This window comes from Salarias fasciatus, chromosome 11 (genome assembly GCF_902148845.1).
Source record: "Salarias fasciatus chromosome 11, fSalaFa1.1, whole genome shotgun sequence".
In the NCBI taxonomy this organism is placed as follows: domain Eukaryota; kingdom Metazoa; phylum Chordata; class Actinopteri; order Blenniiformes; family Blenniidae; genus Salarias; species Salarias fasciatus.
Window position 1 is genome coordinate 29,561,943 of NC_043755.1, and position 18,824 is coordinate 29,580,766.

General features: G+C 43.6%; 1 protein-coding gene across 1 annotated transcript in view; it reads left to right on the plus strand.

The window, feature by feature from the left end:
• Window positions 1-415: 415 nt before the first annotated feature.
• znf385d (zinc finger protein 385D) overlaps window positions 416-18,824 on the plus strand; it is a 105,632-nt gene continuing 87,223 nt past the window's right edge. The window contains exons 1-2 of the mRNA XM_030102034.1: window positions 416-647; window positions 12,111-12,253. Coding sequence (XP_029957894.1) covers window positions 626-647; window positions 12,111-12,253 — 165 coding nt within the window. The 5' untranslated portion in view covers window positions 416-625. The remainder of the gene's footprint in view (window positions 648-12,110; window positions 12,254-18,824) is intronic.

Genomic DNA, 18,824 nt, shown 5'->3' on the forward strand with positions numbered 1-18,824 from the left:
GAGCGAGCTGGTAGATGGAAGCAGGGAGAAGGGGAATAAGATCAAATAAAGGAGAGACAGCGAGGGAAAACAAGAAGTGAGAGGGAGAGGGGGAGGCTTGGTTGACACATAAAACAAAGATGAGACAACTACAGAGAGAGAGAAAGAGAGACGGAGAGAGAGAAAGAGGCATTTGTGGAGAAGAGGCTGTTACTGGAAAATGTAGATAGACACCTCGGAGAGAGGAAAGAAAGAAGCGAAGGGATTCAGTGTGTGGAGGGGCCAGCGGGAAGGAGGAGGAGGAGGAGGAGGAGGAAGACAGAGGAGGAGGTGGGAGGGGAAGAGCTAAAGAGGGGGGGAGGGAACGAAAGAGGCAAGGGAGGACCAGTACGAGAGGAGAGAGAGAGAGAGAGAGAGAGGGAGGGAGGGAGAGAGGGAGGCAGAGACGGAGGTCCACAGACAGCAGCAGCAGCAGCAGCGTGCAGAGTTGCAGCATGCAGACTGACCACTGACGCTGCTGTCGGATTGAACACACATGCACAGGAAACACACACCCCTGAGGAGTGTATGAGACATGTCCATGGACACACACACACTGGCAGGGCAGCAGAGAGGAAATACAGCGAACCCCCGAGCCTGAGGAGCTATGGAGAGCAGCATGTTCTTTGGTGAGTGTTTTATCTTCACGTGTGCTTTTCTTTTTTTTTGTCACAGTGTTTACATCCATCATTTCAACCTTGCATGTCTTTGCACGACTCTTCAGCCGTGAATGTGTGTGATCCTACTTGTGGATGCTGGAATCGGCAGCGGCGGGAGCAGAGCGCTGGCTCCCACTGAAGGAGAAGAGTGTGAAGTTGCACACCTTTTTTTTTTCTTCTGTTTTTAAAACGTGTGTGTTTGCTGCATGTTCCTCATCACAGTCCAGTGCCGAGGACGAGAGCGGCTCCTCTCCTCGGCGCTCGTGCACTCCAGCCTGCCTGTTACTTGTTCTGGAAACTGAAGAGAGAGGCGGCTGCCCGAGACGTGAAGTTGCTCTCTAAAAACTGTTGAATGAACCTGCTCGCCAGGTATAAAGTCCCTCCTCGTGCTGATAATCCCACACGACAGGGCTGCTGGGAATCCGGTGCTTTGGATCTCACGGTGGCTGTTTAACCAGCTGACAGCCTGCAGGAATCCAAATAAGCCGGGAGATGCCAGCCTCCAGAAGCACTTGATATTCTACGTTGGATATTTAGGGAAATGGAAGGAAAGGCCCCGTCCATTAGTTTTTATGAAAGAGACTGGAGGGGGGTGGGGGGGTGGGGGGTTTTGGAAGACTTAAAGCATGAGCGGCTTCCAGTCAAGTGCTCCTCTCACGGCTGGCTTACAGTCACATCGCAGGAATAATTACACAGGGATCCAGACTTCTGAGGGGGTGATTTGTTAAATGAAAGACTCGATTTTTTTCATCCCGGGGATTAAAGCGATCTGAAGTTACAGACCGTGGCTTGTAAGAGTGAGAAGGATTTTCTCTTGTTATGCCATACACACAGCGAGGAAGGGTGGAGGGGGGGGTGGAGGTAGGAAGGAAAAGGGAGCCGTGAGCTTATAAATGAATAAGCTGTCAGGTGCACCGACAGTTCCAGCTCTTTTGAGATCCACTGCCGGCGTCGGTCAGGTGTGAAAATGCTGGAAAGCAGAAGAAAAATAAAGGTGTGAGGGTCTTCTGGGATGGATGGCTCTTCAGCCCGGGCCCGCTTAACCCACCGAATCTCCACCAGCGACAGGCCCCTGCAGCTGGAGACGCTTGTTTTGTCTGTATTCTTGTCTGACAAAGTACTGGGAAGTTCCTTATCTCCGCACCTCAGCGTGAAACAAAACAAAAGAGGAGCAAAGGTCAGCGTCTTCGCTCGGGCTGCGCATCAGTTTAGCATTTATGGTTTGCCGTCCTGAGTGCACTGCACAGGGAAAATAGATAGTATCTCTTAAAAGATTAATAACGCTGTTTGTTCGCCGGCTGCTGCTTTGCTGCTGTTTAACTGGAACATGCTTTCGATTGAAGTCATTTACGCGGAGCGGCGGATCCGGCTCGATCGCGATGAAACACCCCAATCGATAAAAATAAACAGAAGCCTTCAACTCGCATGCATTAAAAAGAAAGAAAGAAAAAGCAGACGGCAAATGAACTGTGACCAAACTGACTAATAGGTGTTGAGCGTGCGCTGCAGTCGTCCGGGCCATTGGGGTTGTTTTAGTGGAAGGCCCGGAGGAGAAACCGGCTGCCGTGGCGTCTTTTTGGTTAACCTCAGATTACAGAGCACATGGGAAGTGATTGTTGGAGCCAACACTCAAAGGCAGCTGTGTTTATCAGCGAGCTACGACGGCAGACAGAGCTTCAGCGCGCTAATCTGGAGGCGATCCTGTAGCTCCGAGACAAATGCAAACCACACGCTGCTGGGATTGATGGAACTTTAAAATAATACAGAGTTTATACAGTAAAAGGTTAATGAGAAAATCAGGGAGAGAGAGTAGCTTTCACAGTCCCAGAATGCTTTAAGTTTAGCCTCTTGTACTCCCCGTGTTGGCATTAATAGGGGTGAAATGATTTTTATCCTCCCCTCTCGAAGGGAAATGCTGATCTCACAGCGTGTTAAGGGTCACAGAATACAATCAGCAAACTCCGTGAAAACACAGAAGTGTTAATCACATCTGCAGCGTCATCGGCATATGAATGAGCTTGAGTGGGATTCAGATTTATCTAATAATTGGATTTGTATTTGACGAAGGGGAAGCGGCTGGAGCTGGCCGCTCGCTCAGCCTCTCCGGGCAGATCTTATCGGAGGATCCAGCAGGTCCAGGACAGCAAGAGGAGGGACGGGTGGAGGAGAGCAGCACAAGATGATTCATTATTAATGCCAGTCGGCGTCCTCCAGACATCGTTTTTACCCTCCACACACTGCCGCAGGAGCGAAAGAGCCTGAGCCCACATATATGAGTCCATCAGGGAGGGCAGGGCGGAGCATCCATACGTCCAGTCGGCCGCTCGGAGCGTCTCATCGCTGCATCATTAAACACGCCGTCTCAAACTGAATGAATAAACAAAAGCCAGTGGGTGAGAAACTTTCATCAATTCAGATCTTCTTCAAATGTTTCCAGAAGTCGGAATCACATCTCAGTCGTACATCATTACGAAAAGAACGGGGGGAAAAAAAAAAGAGAAGCAGCTTCTCTGAAAAGAGCCCCGGGCTCGCTGCGTGTCAACTGGTTTGTGCTTAATTTGATTCATTTACAATTATGCTTAATAAAATAAACCCCTGGAGCATGACACGGCAACTGACATGATGAAGTTGTCAAAGCTGCGTTCGGCTAATGTGTTTACTGGAGATGAGGCCGGTTAAACGGCAAAACGAGGTGAAACGTCTGAGGATTTGGACGATCGACTCAAGTTTTTAATCATCTCTAACAGCATTTTAACGAGGAAGCGTGAGGAAGCGTGTGTGTGTGTGTGTGTGTGTGTGTGTGTGTGTGTGTGAGTGTTTTGTCAGGCGCAGCGTGAAAACAAATGCGTGTTTTGGGTCGGTGAAAACACGGATGGAGCTGTGGAGATATTTCCCGCAGGTGTTGCAAACAGTCTTCGGCCTCATTTACACAACGTTCTCGCGTGAATGCTGAAAACTTTTGCAGCATTTTGGGGGGTTGTTTACTTGAGAACGGAGCAGAAAACTTCTTGAAAACTGCTTCCAAAGTGGGACTTTTTGAAAATACTCTGTCTCCTTAGAAAAGAGGGAAATCGTTCAAGATTCATTTTGACTTTTGTATTTTGGACGAGCAAGGTCTCAATACTTGTATTGTTAGTTCAGTGAATATTGTGCATTGTTACATCTACCATTCAGTGCAGTGGAGGTGTGCAGGGACACAGTAAATCCTGACAGAAGGAGGCTGAACTCCTCTGTTCAGCTCCGTCTTGGTCTCTGAAAGCCCAAGAGGCAGATTTTGAATCTCTCCTCAAAATTTTCCCAGCAAATCACATCATGTTGTAAAATAATAAAGATCAGATCAGACAGACACATTAAGACTCCAAGCATAAAAATATATTGATGCTGTAACAAAGTGAACTAAAATGCATGTATTAGTGTGTCTGTTTAGGGCGGTGGAGTCCGGTCAGTCGTAAAACTGTAAAACAAACAGCCTAAAGAGCGTAAAACTGTCTTCATGATCTTTTCAGAAGCATTATAGAATTTTTATCTTCACCCTCCTGGGACCTGAATGAGATCCAGTTTCTTTGATATTTGTGATAATACCTTTGGTATTTGAGCGCCATTTGTGCCACAATAACCTTTAAATTCAAACTATAGAGTTTGTCTTTGTTGTGTCGCAAAGAATAACCGATGGAAATGTCTCCTTTTTCTTTTACACATTTAAAATCCATCTTGGATCTCAGCTTCCTGTGTCATGTGCAGCATGTTTGCGTTGTCTATTATCAGTTTCTTTCCAAACCAACAGGAACTTCCTCAGAATATTCCACATATCTTCCTCTTCCTTGTTTCCCTGCAGGCGAAGCCGCCCCCGCTCTGACCACAGAAACATTTTTATGCGTTTTTATTAGAATCCGTGCTGCTTCCAGGTTTGTTGTTTGAGAGCTAAGTAAGCGCTCTGCAAACTTCTCCGTGTGGCCTGAATCCCAAATCTGCGGTCTGATTTTCACACAGCCAAACACGATCCAACCCCATCCTCTTCTGAATCTCACATTTAGCCGCTGCATGCTCGGTGTCGAAGAGACTTCCCCTCACTGTGTAAACAGTTCAGCACTGGAGAGATTGTTTGGAGGGGTACCATGCATACAATCACACTCCTTATTCCAGCGACCTTCAGGATTTTTTTATTTGTTTGGCTCCGGCTTGTTTTGATTTGTTTGTTTTTGAATATATCAACAAATGCTGCTCGCTGGGAAAAATGTGCCAGCAGGGCCGGGCTGGAGACAAAACCCAGGAGTCTGCAGCTCTCCGGCCGGTCATGCACTCTCCAGCTAGTTATTTTAATGACAGCGACCCGCTGACCTCTCGACGTGGAGCCGCTCTCCTGACTGACTCTTATGCAGAGTCGACGGCGGCGTCAGCTGATGAGACTCAGGCCGCGTTTTGCTGGCAGAGCCGAAACCGAGAAACTGTCACCGTAATCCAAATATTAACATTCGGAGCTGAACTAAAAGCTAAATATTGACAGACTTTTACAAAGTGATAATCATGTGTGGCATCTGTGTTTGCCCGTAGCTTTTTTTTCCGTCGGCGTGCCGGAGGAGTGTGCAGTCAGTCAGACGCTCAGGGCTCGGGGTCAAGGTTCAGTTTACCAGCCATGGACCCGTTTACCCCTTTCAGCCTTGTAATTTCTGTCTCCGCTGGTGGTGACAGATGCTGCGGACTGGAATGTGTATTTGTTTGGGCATGTTGGCTGGATTGTTGCACTACCTCTCACAACAAAGGACACAAAGGGCCTGATTCAGTCAGATCCTGCATAAAACATGCCCACGCACATAAGTGCACTTTTTGTTTGGGTGCTTTTATGGGTGATTTACTAAAAATAACATCCTGAGTGACATGGTGCTCCACTGGGGAGATCTCAATTGTATAATTCAGAGACTGATTACATAAGAAAGATCTGCTGGAAATGGTGTCGTTTTGGCCCACGGGCCTCATGTTTAACAACCCTGATCTAAGATATCATCTGTCAAAAAGTCAGAAAAATGACCTAACAATAAAGTCTGCTAATAAAAGCTGTGGAGAACCAGCAGAGGCTTGCACCGCCTTTTCAAATGTGGTAAACACAGAGAACACAAACATGTTGAGACGTAGTAAATCATGTGGAACAAAGTTCAGTTTGCAGGCTCTTATTTCAAGCATTCAGCGCATCTCAGATCTGCTGTTCTGTATTCATGAAGAAAAAGGCTAAATCGACAGTAAATCAGCTTCTACATGAACTTTCAGACAATGCTCAAAATATTCACCATTTAATTGTCTGTTGGAGATTTAAGGATGTGCATGAGGTTAGAAAACTTTTGAACTGGTAATTAGAGGAGTTTACAAGAGCGGTTCTTCAGCACATTAAACTTGTTGTAACCCTGTTTCCGGCTCAGCCACCACAGTTACAACTCATTTCTTCAGCGTTTCGCCACAGAGGCGGCGCGACTCCACTCTGCGATCCACATTGTTGCTTTTGCTGATCCGCCACCGAGAAATCTCAACAATTACTATAGATCAGCTGAATTGAAATCAAAATGCTTTATAATCTCTTGACTTTTTGTCTTCCGTCGCTGCGTCGTGACGCGCCGGCTTGTTTTCATGCCACCAGTCTGTATTTGCTCATGACTAAGTGGGAATGCAGTTTTACCAGTAATGGAAAGCATATGCGACTGCACAGTATTTGTTGGAGGGTCAAATTATGAAGAATTAGATTTATTATTATGCGATTTACTGAAATATTCAATGTAATTGTAGGCAGATTTTGACTCACTCAGTGAAGTTTTTTTTTTTTTTTTTCAGAAAATGAAAAAGGAGAGCGACAGATTGACACTTGCGGTTTGGAGTGAAATTCTTTCGTGATTGGATCAGTTGCTATAAAATTTGGTTTAGGCTGTGATAATCCCGGCTCTGCAGGAGCTGTGGCAGCTTTGGTGATCGCTGTACTTCCCCCTGAGTGCCTCCATCAGGACTTCATTTCTTTTTCACGGATACTTTTGGTTCCTGACGAAACATCTGCAGAAAAACTGGGGTCATTTACAATGACATGAGCTGTTTCCCTGTGCGTAGTAAACATTGTAGCTGCTATGAACACGCTGACGCAAGGTTTAGCTTGTGGTTTTTTTTGGCAATTACTTGTTGGAACAATCAAGATGAAGACTTTAAAGGAGATTAATGGATCGCGTGTTTTCATCTCCACTAATCTGTTAACCAAACAAGTAGAATTTTTCAGCTCGAAGTCAGCTCGGCTACATTAATGCTGCAATTATGCAACTGGGAACCGGGATACTTACCAGTATGTAAGGTCCCATTTCCCAGTGTTCATTAAAACAGACAAGCAAAATGGCCGCCTGCAGCGGCACCGCTTTATTGCAGCTTCATACATCAACCAGGACGGGGATGGTATGAAGCTCAGGAGGTGCGGTTTAGGGACAATTCATTTTCCACACATTTGTTGTGCAGCTTGTAAAATATTCAACAATTACCAGAGCTACGGAGCTTGATCGTTACAAACGACAAGCTTGTTTCATTAAAATGGAAAGAGGGGAAGTTGTAATTCATGCCTGGGAGAATTTTGTGAGCGAAACCATTTCTTCACTTTGATTTCTTAAAACTGCCTTAAATGACATTGAATTTGCATCTGGGAATTCTCACAAAGCTCCCTGTTCCTGGTGGGAAACTCCTAATTTGGCCACGTTCAGGAGCATTTTTCCCTCTTGGAAGTGGAGCATCATCCACCTCAACCATTAGCATTTTTTTTTTTTTTGTTTGTCGTGTTCTTTTTGCATTTCCTATAACACAAAATTCACTTTGACTGCATTTAGATAAATCCTTCTTGTCATTCTTGTATTACCTTTATTTTTGAAACTTTTCACCAGAACCACCGCCACGTTTGGTCACTCAGGCCAGCTTCCCGGAGCTCTGTGAAGATTCACACTTCCCCAGTGGGAAGCTCACAGTGTGACGCTGTTCAATTTCCCCACAAAGACACAGAACCGTTCTCACCTCCCACTGCTTTTCACCATGCACGCTTTTGGTATTTTTGTTTTCATTATATTTTCATCGTCGTACTAATCTGATGGATGGATGGATGGATGGATGGATGATAAATTCCTGATGTCCTCCGAGTGTGTCATTGTCTGTCTGACGTTTGTTTCTGTGCAGCACACCCCAGTGAGACCATTTGAATGATAACTGAACCACAACAGTGAAGCAATCGAGCTGTAAAAACCAAAACAAAGAGCTGCAAGGCGATCAAAGGGTCTTGACGGTCTTTTTTGAATTTAATCTCAGTGCGAATGCATCTTTTCTTCATTACACACACATTTTTCTGTCCTTTATGTTTCACTACATTTGCTCCAGTATGGACGGATGAATGGATGGATGCACTAAATCCTGAATTCAGCAGTGGAATTAACTTTTTTTTTTTTTTACAATGAGTTTCTTGTACTTCTCTTGCACTTCTTTTTGTGCCTTTCATACTTTGACGTTTACCAAACTTCAGGGCGCTTGCCAGCCCTCGTAACACTGTCTTGGATGAAGCAGGTACATTAAACGGATGGGTGAAAGCATTTAACAGTGTTTTTTCTTTTCGTGGTCAAACAGTAAAAACCGAAGGTTGTGTCACAGATTTGATTTCACAACAGTTGAAAAAGTAGTTCACATTAGCTTGAAGAGGAGCAGCCGCTCCATTAAAGTGCCGCTTTGTGGTAAAATGTGTTGATAATTCAAAAGTCTTTGGTTCAAAATGACGCTCAGAGGCTTCATTGAAGAGAGTCTGAATACGCAGAATCTTCAAAACAGTTACATTGCGTAATTTCATCCCCTTAAGTCACCGTGTCAGGAGAATAACACGACTTTATTTTGATTTCTCCTTCGCTGGTGGAACAAATAAGCTCCGTGTGATGTTCGAGCGTCGAAGAAATCCCAGACTTTCAGCTGTGACACGCCGGATTTCATCTTCCATCAATCAGCAAACCAAACATGACCCTATCAAGCAAATTCGCTTTTCAGTGTGCGGCTCTCCACGTCGCTGCAGACTAATCCGCCACATCAGGCCCGGTGTGTTTGAACTGGCTGTTCTGAGCGAGCACGTCGGGCTGACGGATGGCGGATCTGGCCGCGAGCGAGGTGAGGCGAGGCGCGCCTGCGGGCTGACGTCAGGCCGGCATGTCGAGCGACGGCACGGTCGGATGAGCCCTGCAGAAGGACATGCTTTGTTAAAGTTGGGACGAGGACGTGTCTCCACATGAGAGACGGCATGTGTTCTTTTTCCAACAGATGGCAGCGCTCCGGCGACTGCAGGGAGAAGACAGAAGACGGAGCAGGAGAAGAGGGGAGGGGGCAGTCTGTGGTTTTTCCCATTTTATGACTTTTGCTTTTTATTTACCCCTAACCACTGCCTGGGGACTGAAACGTGGCAAATCTTGTTTTCATTTGTCCCGAGACAGCAGTTTGATACTGTATCTGCTCCGGCTTTAGAGCCGTGCTGGCCCCGACTCCCACTGCTGTTAAACGTAGAGCGGCATCGAGAGAGGAAAAAAAAGTCATCCCTCTGGTTCTCATTATAGCTTTTTGTGAAATAGCTTATTTAATTCCTAATGTTTTGGAAGACTTGTGACAGTTTTTTTTTTCTTCTTTTTTTTTTTTTCATTCCCGCCGTGTTGAAATCAGACTTGTGCTGTTTCCAATTGGTGGTTTAAATGGCGCTCTGCTGGCGTGGCTCGCTCACATGACAATAAAAGTGAAGTATTTACTTTTGTTTTTCCTGGAGATGTGTGGGCCAGGCCCCTCTCTCTCTCGCTCTCTCTCTCTCTCTCCCTCTCTCTCTCTCTCTCTCGCTGTTGAATCATCCCGTGAGACACACTGTTCCTGCTGCGGGTTATTCCACGTCAGCCATTTGTGGCGACAAATTCAAAACAAAGTAGAATCTGGTTTTCGGAGCGATGAGTATCATCACTTGGTTAAGTGGTCATCTGCACCGAGGAGCTGCTCTCAAAGGACAGGTTGGGTCTGACGGGGGAGATGGGAAGAAGTCAAATTCAAGCGTGTAACCACTGTTCGCCGTGTCGGTGCAAATCTTTATTGGTGGTCGAAGTGTTGAAATGTTTTTCGTAAGTGCAAATAAGTACAAATGAAAACAATACCAGTCACTCAAATCATAATATTACTGTAGTGGTTCACATGATCTCAAATCTGAGTCCATTCACACTTTCTTCAAAGTTTACATGTTCTACCTGTGGGTGCATTGATCATTACACTGCCTATTAGTGTGTGTGTGTGTGTGTGTGTGTGTAAAACTCTGTGTGTTTGCCTTCTGTTGGAATGGAAACGAGGCTGATGACACTAAGTTGGATGAAGCAGTATAGAAGATGGATGGACGGAAGGATTGATATAATATCCCATCATCAGAAAGCAAAGGTTACCATTGATATGGATCGTATGAATTTTCAAGATTGATGACATCTGTCAAGGCATTTCCAAAATTTCTGGAACCAAACGACACACTCTTTCCTCACCCATTGAGATCCCTGCAAAATTCAACCCAGTCGTGTGATTAAAAAGCATTTCAAGGCTTAAAATCGGTGCAGAAAAACAACTTCACATGTATTTTGAGTTCAATGTCTCTTGTGGAGGGACGACTCAGAAAGGAGGGACCCAGCAGGTGTCAAGAAAGCCGCTCTTTTATAAAAGAACAGTGAAACACAGGGAACGCAAGAACAATCGGAACCTTAGCGCAATCGAATGAACTCAAGCAAAACATCTCAGAGAAACACAGACGAACCACAAGACGATACAGAACTCATGGACAACACATCCTGCCATCACCAGGTGAAGATAGTCACACAATCAGGAGGAAACACATCAGGGCAGCGAGCAGCAATCAGACACAGCGGGGAGGAGGGAGAGTCAAGGAGCCTGAAACAGGAGACGGCATGAGAATCCAAATAAACACAGGAAATGTGCTGCTGGACAACATTAAACTAACCAAAATGACCATTTCTGTCTCAAATACCCTCCAAAATGAACCGATTTCTATAAAATGTTGACAACATACATTTAATTTCTACATCGTTCTGCTGGTGGTCCTTTTTAATGGCCTGTTTGCAGCAGTGAGGGTTAAATACTGTAATTTGTTGCTTTTATGTGAACACTGCCGATGTTCAAGTATACTTTTTTGAAATACAATTTTCTTCATTTTCTGAAGGTAAATGCGTTAATAAAGGGCTCTGACTGGGAGAAAAGATGCTTTGCCAAAACAAAGGAGCAAAATTAGCCTGACTGCTTGATTATGCGTATTATGCCATCAGTTTATAATCACATGTTTGGAAGAAACAGGAAGAAATGTGTTGGTTTCCAAATATGACCACTGGCCCTGTAGCGGACCAAAGAGGAATACTGGAATTAAAAGCAGTTTGGACAAAAACAGTGTTACTAAGCGAAAAGAATTACACTGATGATCTCTTTAAGATCTCGTTCATATTTCATGTATGATCAAACAGAGTTTTAAAGTGTGGAACTTGCATTTTCACTCTCCCTGAGCACCGATGTCCTGTGAAAAGAGAAGGAAACTGATGAAAATAAAGCTTATCTTGTTGTGATATACTGGTGACCTGTGTTGGGTGTTTCCTCCGTTTTTACCAGTCGTCAACTGGAATCACCTCTGAATGAGTTGAGGCTGGAGATAAACCATACATTGAAAAAAAAATGATGGATTTTACTCTCGAATGTGACTTGAAGTGAACCCTGAGAGCATGATTAGTTTTTTTTTTTTCCCACCGTGGGATAAAATGAACTGAACTCAAGGTCCACTTACTGGCTTCATCAATGCTTTTTTACCATGGTAACAGTCTATCAGAGTCCTCATCAGCTGAGCTGTGTTTAAGAGGTCCTAGGTCGACCTTGTGGATGAATAATGTAATCACAAATATTAAGTTTTAAATCATGGCAGTCCCAACATAAACAAAAAGTATACTCTAAGCTTTAAATATTGCTGCGATACGATGGAACATTTTAATTTGTAAAGATGGAAACCCCGCTTATGGAAAGACATTCAAGGTTTCATCTAATTTTATACCTCTAAAACCAACTGAATTCGATTTTGCAGGGTTTCCCATGATACCCGATGAAGTACTCCTCTAAGTGCCCACAATTGTATTTCAGTCCTGGCTTTGGTTTAAATCAAATCACCTCGACCTTGGAGGTCTGGAACTGATCTGAGAGATTGTTGTGTTTTGGCGGTCTTGGTGGCACAGGTGCTAAATACCGAGGAGGACGACGTAAACGAATCAGAGGTGGGGACACTGCGCTGCTTTATTCACAGACTAAACAGGCACATGTTCAAGGTTCGCTGTAGGATTTTTGGCTTGAGCCTTTCTGCCTGCTGATCATGTTGCCTTTGCTCTCCCCCCCCCGCAGGTAACACATGTCAGAATGGCCTAATGCCTGCTTTGGTACGTCCCACCCTGCCTGCTGTCCAGACGTCGCTGGGAATGAAGCAGCTATTCCCCATTCCTTTGGATACAGCCTCAGCGGTCAGCCTCTTCCCGGGATTCAGCACGGTGAGTCTCCTCTGCGGGTTCCCGGTCGTCACGCGATCTGCTCGCCAGCTTTGAGGTGTCCGTTTGAGCTTTGCATCATGAGACATTCATGAAATTGGAGCAATCGAGAAAAATACTTGCAAACTGCTGAAGTTGGATTCAGACACGGATCATTTTTGAGAATCCAGTTCTGTCCATTTCAGTCTTATATACAATCATTTCCTTGGAGTTGTGGTTCTTGGAGTCTAACAATTTGTTAGTTTTTCCTTTACAAAAATGTCTTCCATGACTTTTAACCATTGATCCTTTGCTTCCTGTTTCCCAATTTCCTATGATTGTTTTCTTGTAAGCTACTTTATTGGATTTGTTCATTGTGTGCAATATTTTTATTTCTGGGGGATTGTATTTATGTACATTTATCTCAAAAAAACAAACTGTGTCATCAGCATACTTGATGATAATGTGATGACTTGCTCTTGTTTTTTTCAGTAACATATATGCAAACCGAATCATTCCAAGAAAATTACCTATTGAATTGGTCTGTTTTCTGCATATTTTACTGGCAGATTCTTCTATTTTTCTTTGTGTCTCTCACAGAAATGTAGTCCTTTATAAAGCAATGACACTCTCCTTATATCCTTTTCCTTTTATGCTTGACTTATTATTATTAACAATTTGATTCACACCATTCAACTCTCTTCAATCCAGTTTCATTTCTATGTAATACTCACAATATCCTATAATAGTCAAGTGCTCTTTAAAATTCACATATTTTTAAAAGAAAATCTCCACCTGCTTTTCTTTCATCAGGCCAAAACGACTCTTTTCACATCCTGCATGTAATACCTATCCATCTGAAAGACAAATATCTCTTAAATCTGCCCGTTCCTCATGACCTTTGTTTCATTTGTTATTACTGCCTCAAAGCGGCAATATGGGGCTTTTCACTGCGAGGCAATGAGGTCCAACCTCCCTGTTGATGCAGCTGTCTTTTTATTAAATGATGTGTCACACAGTTGGCTATAAAACATCCATTTCAGATGACTCTTATACAACTTCAGTGCGAGAGTTTGAAATGGAAGGAGTGTGTTTTTACGGCGCAGACACTTGGGAAAAAGACGTTTCTATGGAGAAATGTATGTTTTCTTCTGCAAACATTTAGACTGCCTGCAAGTCTGCAAGCCGATCTCTCTAACCGCTTCTGCGCCGCTCCGTTATTGAAACCATACATTTTCTGCTTTAATCCAGCAGCGACGCGGAGCTGATTCGTCGGGACAAATGTGATTATTGTGTTTACTCTGCGGATCGTTTGCATATTCCATTTCATCCACGCCGACGTTAAGATCTCGGTTCAAAACTCATAAAGTTGAACACAGACTGTGTCACTTGGAGGAATTTGCCAGCGAGTATAGTATAGTAAACTCCTCTCCTTGTTAGCATTCACATCTGTTTTTGATTTTTAACCCAGACATGAAAACGCGCTGTGGTTTACCTTATAAATAGTTGAAAACAAGCTTTCGATCCACCTGTTGCAAAGTTCGACCAAAACATGACTGCTGGGCTGCTTAAAGATGCCGTTTAAAAGCAGTTATGGCAGCATGAAGATCCATCACTCTATCTTTCTCTGTGCAACTTTTAAAAGCTATTCTATACATATAGGATTCGCAACTTTAGCCCTCAGACAGAAGACTTTCTGGAGTTTGCATGTTCTTCCCGTGCGTTTTTCTCTACGTACTTCAGGTTCCTCTTCCCACAGCTTAAAAACATGCACTTGAGTTTACTTGGCGGCTCTGAAAGGTGTGGGCTTGTCTGTCGTTCTGTGTCCTGTCCTGTGATGGACTGCTGATCCGTCCACCGGAAAGGGGTCAAGAATTTGATAGTATATCAGGAATCTCCCTAACTCTCTCTCAGAACATACAGACATAGTAACCAGGGTTCCTACCTGAGCTCCCCAGAGTGTCTCGAAGCCAAAGTGTCTGATTTCCTCACACTGAAAAAAATCGCCAGAAAACTCCAGTCTGTTTTAATTAAAAGTAAATTTGCCTCCAAAATCTTCTCTTACATTCAAGACTTTTGTTATTTCGAGGACTCCGGTCTCTTTTCTTTGGTTTTTACCTTCTGTGCTTCAAGCAGGGTCTCTCGCTATAGTGAACAGGTTTCTCCAACTCCATGGCAGCTTTATTGAATTTGCAAGCGGTGAAGAGCTCGCTCTTAAATGGACCTTTCATCCAGCGTGCACTTACTGTTCTGGGACGCACGCACACTTGCTATGGATCTATTGATTTTCCTTTTTTTTTTTTTTTTTTTTTTTTTTTTTGAAAGTAGAAAGTAATTATGAGGAAATATGTGGCCTCACGAGGCTGGATCTGGCGAGGTCATCAAAAAAAAAAAAAAAAAAAAATGTGATGACTCCTGGATAAAAGAGAATCCCTGATAAACAAAGGCCTTAAATGGGTTTTCTTTCAACACCCTCTCCTGAATTACAAGGATGGCTCAATTCAAAACCAGCTTGATGGAGGGAGGCTGAAATGTGGACTGCAGCTGGATAAGACATGAAGGTGGGAGTGAAAGAGTGGCTCCATCAGGGGGAAAAAAAGCCTGCGACCCTCGGGAGGACGGTCGGGTTTCCTCAGGGAGAATTTCATGAGAAAGTTCAGGAATCCTGCGCTCCTTCCCTCCCCCCGTTCTAATCTGTATTTAACACACTTGTCTGCAGATAATGAGAGATTCGCTGGGAAGCCTCCAAACGGTGGAAAACTGATACGAGATTAACACAAAGTAATCACCTCTCGCTCCCCGCCTCGCGCTCATCCCTTCACCTCTCCGCCGCCTCTTCCCGTCTCCATTCTGTGTCACAGTCTTTCCTGTGAGCTGCCGATTTCTTAATCACCGGCAGGATGCGGTGCGGTGCGGCTTTTATAAAGCGGGAGTTGTGAACAGAAGCTTCATAAAAGGGTTCATGCTACTGTTCTGCGCTGCCTATACAAGCCCCTCCGCTGTGCTTTCACTGCCGCTGTGTGTCTGATTTCAAGGGTGCAACAAAGGCGCCTGTTTGCTAGCTTGCAGGTCTGGGTGGTAAAGGTGTTTTTCAATTTATATAGCTGGTGCTGCAAAAGTCAAATCGGGGCAGAGAAGGAAAGTTAACTCTGGAAAAGTTTTTTTTTTTAAAAAGGAAATTCTGATCGAGATTGATTTTTAGACGACTGTGATGTTCATTTTTGCTGCTTCATCGTGAGCCGGAGTTCAGCTGCAGGAAATAGGACGACGTGACATTAGGTGAAAAAACAATGATGACGAAGATGATGATGGGGATGCATTTGAAGTTTGAACATTAATTGATTTTTATCCTTTTGTGCCATCAGGCGAAGTGTAAAGCTCAAATAATGATAATAATACAATCTACTCAACACATGTTGTAGCACAGTCACACACCTGATTGACCAAACGGATGTAAATATTAATCAATGGCATTAATTAATGGTACTTTCAGTAATAGAATCAACAGAAGAAATCACCAGCACCATGGACAAAAAGAAATGTGCAGCTGGAGTGTTCACAGACCTCAAAAAGCTTTTGACACGATCAATCATAAAATGCTTCTCAAAAAATTGGATCGATATGGTATCAGGGGAACGGCTCTACAATGGATTAAAAGTTTTCTCAGCAACAGACTGCAGTTTGTGAAAATGGGGGGTTTTCAGCCGTCATGTTTGGACGTCATGTTCGTGGTGTCCCCCAGGGGTCAGTACTGGGACCAAAACTATTCACTCTGACATCTGCAAGATTCACAACACTGCATTTGCTGACGATAAAAATGCACGTTTTCAAATGTAGTGACTTGATAAAGAGTTAAAAGTTCGTATTTGAAGCACATCTGTTGCTGACAGCGACACGTTTTGACAAATTTATTAACTTATAAACAGATAAACTAAGGACAAAGCTGCATGTGTGTGTGTTTCACCGCTCCTCCCTCTGTGCGAGCGTACAACAAATATTATTCTTGCGCTAATTGTGCTCCAAACACAAAAACAATCCTGCTGACTTTAGCTGCGAAGCTGCAGGAATGGCAGTAGTAAATTGCGTAAAAAGAACGTTCTTGGCTTGAACTGAGATGTTGTTTTTTCCATGTCTGCACGATACGGCTTCACTCAGGCAGTTTATTAGGATGTGAGGATCTTTGATTATAATTGTGCACAGAAACCACACAGCTGTTCGATTGAGGCGAGCAGATTTTGTGATTTACAGATCGGGCTGGAGCTCGTTTCCATCTGCGCTCCCGATGAAAGCAGACGCTTTGTATCTGCTCCGACGGGGTCAGATCTGCGTACGCGCCTCCGGGGCTCAATAAACATTTACGCTCCCGTATTAAGAAAAAATAATACAAAAAGCGAAGTGATCCTATGGGTGACGACGATGACGGCTCTTCCATTAACACACCGCAGCAGTGAGAAGGCACTTAATCTTCAGAAGAGTCACATTACTTGATTCATTTTGCACACAGCAAGAAGAAATGAAAAGCATGACAGCATGAATGAAATGAGAAGAACACCAAAAGCTTCTGGTGGAGGTTTTGTAAAATCTGAGTCAGTGACACAGCCAGGAAGTCTTTCGCCTCGGGGTAAGGAAAGGAAATTATTTGTCTCTTTTCGTCTTTCTTCTGAATTGAAGAAAAAAAACACGGCTTCAAGTCAGTGAAAGACGCAGCATGCATGTTGCTACGTGTGTTCAGAGAAGTCTTCCAGGCATCGTTTCGAGTGTCAGATGATGCTCGATGGATCGATGCAGTTTTCTTTCTGTCGCAGCTGTTGTGACATTTAATGAGCTGAGTGTCTCCGCAGTGAAAAGCGAGCATCGATTTCAACATGTGCTGAACATTTATGAACTATCTGTGCTTTTACTTAATGCCCTGATCCTCTGGCCAGCGGTTTGTGTTCTTGGTTCACAACGAAAATGTTGTTGGTTCTAATCTGATGAATCACAGGTGCAGTTTGCATGTTCTACTGTTTTATGCAACAATGAAAAGGCATCATTTCATTCATATGGAAGTGAATGAAAACCTGAGAACAATGCAGTTTTCACGTTGGTTGGCTGTTGGGCAGTTGGTTGTGTTTGTGACACCACACACACACACACACACACACACACACACACACACACACACACACACACACACACACACGCACACACACACACACATGCACAGAGAACAACACACTGCAAACATTAACAATGGGAGTAGTAGAATACAATAGCTGCATTTTCTTCCACAAAAGCAGAATTTAACCCTCTTCAAAATGTGGTTTTCAGTTGCTTCAAGCACCGTTATCGTGTAAATGAAACCCTGAAATACTAATAAAGTTTTCCGTTTTCACTTGAAAACGCCGTTGTATAAACGGAGCCTCAGTTTAACGGTTTGTCTCAGGTATTCATGAGTTGTGGATTGTGTGTCTCTCTGTTTTTGTCTTGTATTGTACCTGTGACCTGTCCAAGTTACGGTACATTCTGAATTAAAGGGGGTCTAAAAGACCACAGCAAGACATCAGTGACACCAAATATTGAGTAAAAATAGCTTTAACTTTAAATTAGAGAGAAGCGATGGATGATGTTTTTTTTAAAGATGACTATATCTGAGCAGATATTCACTCAAACATAACATCAGAAAGCTCATATCTAAATCTATATATAAACCAAGCGTTTCTTGTATGAAGTGAACATTAAAGCACCCAGACAGCACACACTCAGCATGCACTTACTGTGATCCAAAAATAACAAATAACATCTGTCTGCTGCAGAAATCGATAATGTGAGAACTAAATGCATATCAGAGACAATAAGCAGAAGAAATATCAGCATGTTGAAGATCTAAACAGCAGTGCCGAGTCCCAGCAGCTCATTTAGATTTCATTATCTATGACAGAACAATGTTCAGTGTTTGTCTTCGCACCGCATTAATTAATTTGCGAGCGCAAATTCACTTTTTTTCCCTCCTTCTTCGTCGTGACAGTTTTATCGGGCTCCCAGGCAAACAAATATTCCCATCTGGAGATTTTATCTTTCAAGAAAATAACACCACAATCATCCTAATTTTCTCGACCTCTTTGAACATATGAGGGAGCGTGAAATCCCTCACAGCAACTCTGACATGGAGATAAATATTTTACTAACACATCGTAACGACGTTAACGAAAACATGTGGTGCAATGTGAACATCCGATCGGCTAAATGAACAATCCTCTGGATGTTTTCCACGATAGCGCTGATGAGGAGAGAATTAAAGGATTTAGAATTAAAGAATTGAATCGATCGTGTTTGGTATCACCTCAAAGCCAGAGCGACTCCGTGCAAAAACAAACATTTGGGGTTCGTTTGTGACTGAATCTGACTGTGACTGTCTGCCTTTGAACAGAGTGACAAAATGGTAGCAAAATGCAGATATCAAAACACAGAACTTCCCAACTTTATTAGAAAATGAAATCAAAAACGAAGCAAAATGCAGCAGCATCAACATTTGTGTCCCTGTTTGTCTTTTGGATGTCTGCTTACACCACAACGGTGCGCAGAGTCACTGAAAACACAACTTTCCTCAAGTCCC